General features: G+C 39.2%; 1 protein-coding gene across 1 annotated transcript in view; it reads right to left on the reverse strand.

Moving 5' to 3' along the window:
• Nucleotides 1-10553, reverse strand: part of SPATA6 (spermatogenesis associated 6) — a 56804-nt gene extending 46251 nt beyond the window's left edge. Inside the window, exons 1-5 of the mRNA XM_075068242.1 lie at nucleotides 10533-10553; nucleotides 8330-8467; nucleotides 6280-6328; nucleotides 4745-4786; nucleotides 3323-3447 (exon numbers count right to left, since the gene is read on the reverse strand). Coding sequence (XP_074924343.1) covers nucleotides 3323-3447; nucleotides 4745-4786; nucleotides 6280-6328; nucleotides 8330-8467; nucleotides 10533-10553 — 375 coding nt within the window. The remainder of the gene's footprint in view (nucleotides 1-3322; nucleotides 3448-4744; nucleotides 4787-6279; nucleotides 6329-8329; nucleotides 8468-10532) is intronic.
• Between the last annotated feature and the right edge of the window lie 361 nt (nucleotides 10554-10914).

The raw sequence follows: 10914 nt of genomic DNA on the forward strand, positions 1-10914 counted from the left end.
TTGCATGTTTTTGCTTTATTTTGCTTGATGACCTACTTTGTTCTGCTTGTTATTACTTGAAACTGCTTAAATCCTACTTTTTATAATTAATAAAATCACTTTTGTTTATTAATAAGCCCAGAGTAAGTGATTAATATCTGGGAGAGCAAACAGCTGTGCATCTCTCTCTAGCAGTGTTACAGAGGGTGGACAATTTATGAATTTATCCTGTATAAATTTAGTTTGGGGTTTGGATCCCATTGGGAGCTGGGTGTCTGGTGCTGCAGACAAGTAACCTGCTGAGCTGTTTTTAGTTAAAGTCTGCAGCTTTGGGGGTGTGGCCCAGACCCTAGGTCTGTGTTGCAGCAGGCTAGCGTGTCTGGCTCAACAAGGCAGGGTTCTAGAGTCTCAAGCTGGCAGGAAAAAAGGGCTCAGAGATAATTTCAGCATATCAGGTGACAGTCCCAAGGGGATCTCTGTGGCCAAACTAGTCACATATACTTATAACGGCAGCATGTTATAACTTTTCTTGTGGAAAGAACTCAATTGACTAGTGTGGAAATTAGGTGAGTGCTTTTGGTTCTCAAGATCATGATTAATATTTTACCATTTGCAATAAAATTTACATACATTGATTGCTGTCCACTGGAATAGCAAGTATATCTTACTGGTGCAGCTTAGGAACACCTTTCACTCAAGAGGGAAGAAAGCAGAGGAGTGGGGCAGAAGCAGCCATCATTCCAAACCTCGAATCTGAAGCCGTTTAGAGAGTAGAGGCAGAACTACCCAAAAGGAAACACAGCTGGTATGATGGGGATCTGGGAAGGAACATTTGAGACTCTTTCATCCTGGTTTGGAAGGGGAGGTTGTTTCCCTCATGGCTGCCCAAACCATCAGCGAGAGAAAAGAGACGCAAATTGTTTAAATTATTCTTGGGGTACAGTCATTACCCTCATTACCCTTTTAAACCATTCCATATTTCTGGGAGGGAGGAGGTGCATATGCTTTTGCAGGAACAGATTTCACCATCTAAACTGCTCCACATACTTTCCTAGGCGTGAGAGAGACTGGAGCACCTTTTTCCATTCCATCATTCCAGTCTTTTTAGGGCTGCCACAGCTTCACTGTGCAGCTGCCAATGCCCCAGCTGGCTCTTCTCAACACCTCAACGAGAATCAAAGGCCCTAAAGAACAGCTGAACTACCACGTTCATTACAGTGATTGTTGCAAAAAGCCAACTATCTGGACACTTGTATTACAAAGAGGTAGACAGCCTTTCAAAATGAATACAAATAAAAATGCATTTGATTTACCATAAAGAATTTGGGGAGACATGAACTAGCTTTTCAATGAAATTAAAGAATTCCAAATTTTAATTAAAGAATTCTAATAAGCTTCATATTTAATACCATTCCACCCTCAAATATTTACTGCAAGTCCTAAACAGCAATGTATAATAAGACTATATTTTCTTTGGGAAAAAAACAACCTTCCTATTACTATTAGAAGTTACCCTTATGCAGTATGATTTGCTTTTATATTGTATCTATCATCAAACTAAATATATTTGATAACATGCACATAGAATGCTAAAAAAAAGGGTATGTATAGAGTAGTTACTGGGGAATCTTCCAAAACAAGGTGCACCTGTGTATTGAATTTTTACATAAAAACACTCCTGGTCCAGATCTGGATTGGTTATAAGCAAACTTCAAATCGCATCACATGATGTTACAACTTTGTGGTACAGGAGAAATCGCTTACACACACCTATTTGGATTCCAACTCACCCAACTAAATGTTCATTTAAACAAAGTTCATTCAAATACAACCTATCATCATACGCCCATCTCTGCTACTCAAGTCATTTAAATGAAGTATTCTCAGACTCCAGTGTGAAACTGCAGAACTGGAACTAATTTCAAACTGGACACCATCAAATTAGGCCTGAATAAAGACTGGGAGTGGATGAGTCATTACAAAACACAATTTTACCATACTAATTTCCCTCTACTGTTACTCACACCTTCTTGTCAACTGTTTGAAATGGGCCGCCCTTATTACCACTACAAAAGTGATTTTAGACTCCTCGGTATTCCACTGTTAATTTAATTGTCTCATTACACTGACCCCCCCCAACTTGGTAAGGCGACTCATCTTTTCATGTCGTGTGTGTGTGTGTGTGTGTGTGTGTGTGTATCTGATGAAGTGGGTTCTAGCCCACGAAAGCTTATGCCCAAATAAATGTGTTAGTCTCTAAGGTGCCACAAGGACTCCTCGTTGTTTTCATTGATACAGACTAACACAGCTACCACTCTGAAACTTGTCACCTCTATTTGTAACTGACAGGGTGATTTTTAGGTTGCCCTTATGAGGCAGAGTGTACCAGCTGCAAGCCATTTTTGACCTTTAATCATGAATTTAAGAAATTCAGTAGTAACTGACAGGTTAATTGAGCCCCAGATCATCCCAATCTCAGTGTTCTCTCACTTTAATGATATTTCCTTTAAAGTTGCTTTCAGGACTATCCCGTTCCCACCTGAGAATCGTCAGCTTTAAACGCCTACCAAGATGCAGGCTGAGACCAAACTTCTTTTCATTTAGTGTACATTTGAGCCCACAACTACAAAAGATCAATGCTAATTCATTCTATTCACTTTCCCAATCACCCCTCAGCTATTATGGCTTTTTTGAAAGCCTAAATATGGCTAGTTTCTAAAATGGCGTGGCCAATCAATGTGAATGGAGGCTAAAGAGAGTTTGACAAGTTCTAGAAGGGACAACCAAAGCTATAACAGCATCTAAATATAGGTTATGATGATTATTCATTCTTATTTTGCGAGATCCCTTAAGCCCCAGTGAGTGCTGGAGACGCACTGCACGCAGTGCTGTACGAACAGATGGATCAACAGACCTTGACCCAGAGGGTTTCCAATGTAACTGGAGCCAAAATGTAACAAAAAGAGTAAGTGGGGGAGAAAGTTACAAAAATAAGATTGTCCTGTTGCGTAGTTCAACTGCTGTACAATTTGATGGTTCCTGCTGGCAGTAAATCTAGCTTCCCTCCCACTGGATGGGTGAAAAGAAGAAATAAAGGCTATGGTACTATATATCAAATCAATCTAGAAACTAACTTGCTCACACGTATCGTTTGCACATCAAGTTAAAATAACATTTCCAGCAGACATATTCTATCTTCACGAAGTTCAGCCTTGGATTAGGACTTGTCATTTCAGGTACTGAATTAACTGTCAAAAGTAATCACTTTTGGCTTGAGGTAGTTCACGAAGCTGTTCCTGTGAAACATACTGTATCATAAGTACAATACACCATATGCACTTACTGTAAAACTAGAAGACCGCTTCATTAAAACTTCACGATCTGAACCATGGTGCCCACGAGTAAGCTTAGGGTCAGGGAACAGGAAATCTCTTGTATTTTCTTCGTAAGTGGCTAGAATTTCTCCCACTAAAAAGGAAATATGTATTGGGAAACAGTTATACGGTGTAGAGAAACATGCACGAGACTATGCTGAAACTAGTATAACTTTTTACTTTTAAAAATTAAGAGTAAACTCTTATTACACTAGTCTATAAGACTACTGACTAAAGTGGGACTATGCCCGATAGCAAGAATGCACAGGATTGGGCCTTTAAGCACCTTTTACTCAATACTGTACCAAATTTACGTAAAGTAGACTGTCTTTGTTGCACTAAGAGACATGTAAAAGGTTTGCCTACAACATTTCTTCAATTTCTTTCTTTCTTCCTCTTCTATGTACAGCCAACGGTTTTCTAACAGTAGCCAATATCTGTTATTCTGTATTATAGAACTCTTATGGTTGTTAATCAGAGATTTAACCAGTTGCCAGAAAGGAATTTAGGTACAAGCAAAAAAAAAAAAAAAAAAGTATTTCAAGATCCTCAAATCTTGTTCCATTTTCTTTAAAGAAAAAACACAAGATAGATAACTTTCAAGTTGTTCTACCACAGGGACTTTTCCAAACATCCATTACAAGCGATCTCAGAGCCCCTGAAATTAACCCTCTCCTTCTAAAATCTCCTACGCTCCCACAATAACAAAATCCACATTCAGTTTGTTTCATTGTGAAATATCCCAGTGAGCCACTGAGAGAAACAAGTATTTTCTTGCTTGCTCTGGTGTTATTAAGGACCTGTAACTATGGGTGCTTTTAATTCCACAGTTCTCAAACAAGCCCTCCTTCAAACTCTATTTTACTTCTAATAAAATGCATATTTATACTATCCATGGGAACATTTAAATTTCATTAAGATAGATTTCTTTATAATCACATAAACCTATAACAGAAATACAACAAATCATTATCATCTTCACCTCTCCCCAGAGACCTGTAATATTTATAGCGTGGATAAGAGTTTTTCCGAGTGGTCACCATTAAAAGAAAAGTGTCATTTTGAGAACAAGATTATGCACTTTGAAACTTCACAGGCAGACACACCACAAATGAATTTTGATGCCTATAATAAGTGTGCATTGAGTGATTTCGGTTTATTTTCAATTTTTGAAGTATTATCACTTTCGTAAGCCTGAGAATGGAACATTTCAATATTAGCTTTATTCTCTTTCAAAAATGAGATCCTCTTGATCTATTAACATTTTATATTCAGAGGACTATTTATTGAAGAGCTTTCTACATGGTTTGTATGTTGAGAAAAATGATTGTACATCCTGATGGAAATTCACCTATTGAACTGCATAATTTATGAAAAGATTGATACAATACCTGGAGGAACAAGTTGTATTAGTTCAAGTACTGCTGTGTCAACTAGAAAGGAAAAAAGTTTTTTCATAAGTCAAAAAATAAACTATGATCAGAAGTAATTTTAATATGCAAAGTAAAAGAGCAACCCAGTCACTGATTTAACCATCTGGACAATGTATGGGCTAATGTAATAAATACAATTATGATGTAACAAGAGCAGATTATGAACACTTCATATGAATACTACAAACCTAGGCTAACACAATGGAGTCTTTAGGCACTACCATAATGCAAATCATAAATTATTGGCTCAAGCTTATAACAGACACTGTCAAGTTTGGCAGCACATGGATTCAATCCTTTGAAGAGACTACAGAGAGGCCATGATGTTTGGATCCTGTTTTGGACTATAATTCTCGCAATGTTTAAAGGGACCTAGATTTGGAGTTTTAGTTCAGGCACAATATTATTTTAACATGATTCATCATGCTCAACGTATGGCAGCACTGTTCACTGTAGAGTCACTCTGTTTAAAAAAAAATCATTTGACAAGGTAAAATGCTCACTGAAGTTCAAAGTCTTTGAACACAGCTTGCTATATAGGGTCAGTTTGTTGAGTTCATGAAGTCTTTGTATATGAACAAGCTACATTTTCAACTGTTTTAAATTTTACTCTCTTGAATACACTAGAAAAAATGTATAATTTAGAGATTTCTGGAAGTGACCTCTTATTTATCTGTATTCCTAGTAAATTATTACTATCAAAAGAAGCCATTGCATCCTCTAAAACTTTTTTAGGCTCACATTTGAAGGATCACACTTTGAGCAATGACTATTTCATTGAATGATCACACATATTTGTAGCAGATCATTCTTAAGCACTAGTGTTTCAAAGAGATAGTAAGAATGTTTTCCTGTTCCCAGTCTAACCCCTCAACTCTCACAAGTATCTTTAGATTCCATATTATTAATATATTAGCCACCAAGGGCTAGATCCACAAAGGGATCCAGGTGTCTAAATGCCACTTTAGGCACCAAAGTTTCAAACTTTAGATCCTCTAAAGCCCTGCTCAGTGGCCACATAATCCCACAGGAACCTAAATTAACCAGACTCCGAAGTTTCCACTGGTAAAGTCCCTTAAGCATCTAAATTTGTGACTGTGGGCATGAGCAAAAGTGTTTAAATCCTGACACTGCTGAGCGCTCGGAACCCAGCTCATGCAGGGTTCTCAATCTCTTCTGTTAAAGCTGTTCTACTTTGTATGAAATACTTAAATATTCCTTGAAGCACGGACTGGACCAGAGTCTCCCAGAGAGACCACTAACCACTAGGAGACAGAGTCTCTCTCTTTTTCTTTTGCCCCATGATTATTTTTAAGGGACTGAATTCCCCACTGCATTCTGTACAGAGTCCAAGCGCCAAACTCGTGGCCATGAATTCTGATGGGAAGCAGAATGCCTACATATCAAGCACCACAATGCTGAGGCTAAGCCCTCTTTCTGAGGATCTAGCCCTAGGTGCATACAATATAATATATATTAAAAGCAAAACCTACATTGAAGCAGCTCAACAAGTTTTCCAGGATCAACTACATCAGTAAATACCTAAAACAAAAGATTAAAAACAATGTAATGGACACATTTGATCAGAAATAACAGATGTGCTTAGAGAAAACTAAAGTTTGCCTTTGATTGATTATTGCAAACCATACTATTCCCCATAGGGAAAAAAGAACAGAAAACTGAAATTATAACCTGGCACTGAGACAGAATCTATTTCTTAGAAAGACGGCACTTTTGGGCCGCTGATTTCTAACCATTTCAAGATTCTTCCTCTCCATCTAAATTATGTGAGCTACCATAGATAAAGAGGCACTCACATGAACATGCAAGTGCAGTCTGCACAAATTTCAGCAATATAAAAGACAAATAGCTAAACTTGTTAGAAACGTTCATTTTTCATCTTTAACTGAAAAAGATTAAAGGGTCAATGTCAGCAACTTTTTAAATTATTGGGTTTTCTACACTGAGCAATCCCACAATTCTCTTAGATATTTGAAAATAGAATTATTCTCCGTTTTGTTTTGTCTTCTTTCCATTTTTATAACGTTAATAATTCTTCTGGCACTTGTAACTGAACTTAAAATAACGTGGCACATTTCCATTACATTCTTGTTTGTGCATAACTATTACTGATCATGTCAGCACCACCCTGGTAATACCATTCATTCACTAACCACTGCTGGAAAGCCAGAAAGGGCAGCTCTCTACAACATTTCTGCAAGTCCTGCTAAAATAGTGACTAGGTTATTATAATTTCTAGGGGAAAATAGATTAATAAGTTATTGTTAAACTGCAGAAGAAGAACTCCGCTGAACAGTTGCAAAGTATGCCTAAATTGTACTCTATTGACAATACGCTAAGTTTTCGTCTTCAGAATATGGATGGAAACATTAAAAATCTCATTGAAAGATACTGTAAACAAACATCTCACCCAATTAGAGGGCAAACAGTAATTTTAGCTGAAGACAGTAGCGTTCAAAGTTCAGCAGCTGGCAGTTTTCCCACTGATTCAGTACTGAGTCACTGCCTCAGCGTGCTGATGAGGGACATCCTACTGCTGGAGATACCAAACTTTTGAAGATGTAAATGTAGAGAGCCTGAATACCTCAAGCTATTAAATGACACTATTTGTAAGAGCCTGGATGTTATTCCCAGTGCTCTGGCTAAATTCCCCCTTAAGAAATTGCACTCTATAAATACACCGAGATTTCTCCCTCAGTTTCAGTTGAATACAGTAATCAGCACTTCCTGTCCTAAGTTGTTTTGTACTCTAGTTGCGCACTGCTAAATAGCTGCTATGTTCCATTTCCACCTTGCCTTTCAGTGGTGGGTGAAATTATCCCTCTCCACGCCTTACCTATCTCACAAAGGTGTTGCTGAGGCTTAATCAGTCAGTCTTTGAAAGTGCTTTGGGATACTTGGATGAAAAGCACTAGAGACATGCAAAGTATGGTTATTCATGAGCAGTCAAAAACCGGAATCATGTTTGTAAGGTACAGAATTTCATTATTCCTATGGCAATCACAATGAAACTAGTAGGGTCACAGAAGAGGTGATAGACGACGGTAAATTACAAGGCTATAGTGCCATCAAGGGGACTCTTGCGACATCAAACCAGGAAAGAACTGCTCATATGAGAGAGCTGTCACCAGAAAGCCCAAGCTCATATTCCGTCTTTTTACTACCAATTGTTTTTATAATCTAACTTTGTGATTTTTCATTTTCATTCTTCTCCCTATTCCCTACTTTTATTTTCCATTTTGACTTACATTTAAGAAGCATAACACTTGGCAGGAACTAAGAGGAACTATTGGGGGGGGGGGGGGAAAAGGTCATTTTGTAAAAGAAATCCACGATGTACTATGGTCATATGCTCACAAATTTATTTTAAATTACCAAATCTATACTGAAAAAACAAATGTCTTGTGTTGAAGAGCTGCTGAAATCAGTAGTATTACAATACCATTTTCAGTGTGATCATTTGTGTTTGGGGATTCTGGTTCTTTGTTTTTTAAATGCTCATGTCCAATGTTAGGTTCTTACTTTTTCAAATACTAGTTTCTCTTCAAAGAAGAGTGGAAATGCTGCAGGGACACATTGAGTCCTTTTGTACTGTCCAAACACACAGGCGCTGAGATAGAGTTCGCTTTTGTCTTTCAGCAATACTCCAGGGCAAGTTATCTGGAAGAACAACATATTTATTATATAAACTTGAGCTTCAGCATTAGAATTAATGGTTATATTTGGGAGAAAAAATAGAATGGGCTGAGATGAAAATAGTTGTTTGCTTGAGAATCATATGGTAACATATTTCAGTCACACACCCTCCTTTTCTAAAGTAATTCTAGACGTACTTACTTATAGTAAGGCAAATACTTAATAGTTTTAAAATATTTAAGACTAAGTTCTCCCCTTGCATAAGCAGTCACAGCTCCATTAACTTCAGCCAGAGCTGAACCAGACTCCCCAGTCTTAAGGCCACACTTTGTAACAGCTGCTGGTGTTCACGATCCACGTAATTTAATCACTAAGGGTTATACTGAGCAAACAATGACACATGAGATATACAAAACACGTCCCAAGAGCCAAAAGCTGTCCAAGTCCTAAAATGTAGCCTCCCGGCAGTGAGAACTCAGCTGATGAACTGGTAGTTTTTATTGCTCATGAACTAACTCAATCTGCCTAAGAAAGGTACATTTGTTTTAGGTTGGGTTTTTGTTTTCTTTTTCAAGTTTATGTAAGTGTATGGGGGAATTAGGTGTAGTTCTTGGCCTCCTGGGAAGTTGCCAATGCAATTCCTGATGTTGCAAAGTTTGGGTACTGCCAGGGCCGCCCGGGGGGGGGGGGGTAAGTGGGGCAATTTGCAGGGGCCCCCAAGAGAGTTTTTCAGGGCCCTTCACTCACTCCGGGGCCCCCAGAAAACTCTCGCGGGGCCCTGGACCCCAGAGCTTCTTCCACTCCAGGTCTTCTGCGGCAATTCGGCGGCGGGGGGTCCTTCCGCTCCAAGACCCACCGCCGAAGTGCCCCAAAGACCCACGGCAGGGGGTCCTTCCGCCCCGGGACCCATCGCTGAAGTGCCGGGTCTTCAGTGGCAATTCAGCAGCGGGGGTCCCCCGCCGCCAAAGACCACAGGCCCCTCGAATCCTCTGGGCAGCCCAGAGTACCGCAGGAGTACTAAAGGGAGACTGGACTTTTTTACTAGAGTGATACTCCTGGACATTGCTGGTGAGTGGCCACTGCATTGTCTTTCACATCTATTTCTAACTCATAAATTTAGTTCTCTGGATAGTGAGCATCTCATACATTTTTTCAAGCTGTGATGTATATCACACAATTCTCAGCTGTTCTCTCACATTAAGAACACACACAAATCTCTTCCCTACAGGTATATGTTATTTTCTCCAATTCTGATGGTTCTGCTGTGTGATCCAGCTAGAGAATTCCCAGTCACCTTTCACTTCAGTTTATGCTGCTCTCATATTATCACAGTATTATAAATGTGAGGTTGCCTCTTGCAACACAAGGTTGCCGGAGAAGCAGTGCTCAGATTTTCAATTGCCAGCTAGAGGAGAAAGGGACCAGAGTGACAGGAATGAAGTGAGGTTAATTTTGCTACAGTTCTCCTTCTCTCAGATGAATATTTTGCATGAGAAATGCCTACTGGACCTAAAGAAAGATCCTTCATATATCACAGAAAAATAATCCCTGAATGAAAGAAGTTATGGAGGCTAAATCCGATGGATCTGTGCAGTGCTTAATTAGTAATGAAAGAGGTGCCGGGGCTCAAGCAATTCTTTTTACATTCATAACTGACGCTGCCAGCCCAGATGTGCTGGGGCTACGAACGGTCAACCCCAAAGGTGCCAGGGCTCACCCTGACACAAATTAAGCATGGGATTTGTGGAATTTAATGGGGACCTGCGGTCTAAACAAGAAAGCCTGTTAAAACATATTAACTAAGCAAAAGGTTTCCCCCTCCAAGAGCTATTATCTCTGACGAAAGGCACCAGGTTAATAGTTCTAAAGATTGACACATACCTGCAAGTATTACACCTCTTGCAGGAAGCTCATGCATACATAAGTATGAATGAGAGAGAGACTTCCCCATGCAACCCCTTGTAGCCTAGGGAAAGATTCCCTGAACTACAAACTAAGAGACAATGTGTTTGACTCAGCTCTTCAACTGAATGTTCTTAATATTTCTGTGCACTTCACAACCCTTCTAACCAAGGCCTCATATCTTTACCTTAGAGGAGGCAGCTAGCATTCCCCCATTTTACAGATAAGAAAAAAGAAAGCTTGAAGGTCGCTGAAGGCAGAGCTGAGAACAGAACCCAAGTCTCCAATCCGACAGACTCAAGTTTCATCCAGTTTTCCATTTTGCCTTGCCAGAAAAATGAAGCTCTTCCCAGATCATTGTTCGGGTATGCTGGAAGCTTGCACTTCTGCTGCCCTGTAGACAAACTAAGGGCTTCATTTAGCAGAGCTGCAAAAGCACTAAATCTACAATTTTTAAAGCAATTTATGGGTATATACCAGTGAATTACAAATATATATTTTAACTCACTAAATAATTTCCATAACATGTCACATGGAGCTGCACAGACCTTGACAACTACGCTGAAGCC

The sequence above is a fragment of the Chelonoidis abingdonii genome, chromosome 7 (genome assembly GCF_003597395.2).
Source record: "Chelonoidis abingdonii isolate Lonesome George chromosome 7, CheloAbing_2.0, whole genome shotgun sequence".
Taxonomy (NCBI): Eukaryota; Metazoa; Chordata; order Testudines; family Testudinidae; genus Chelonoidis; species Chelonoidis abingdonii.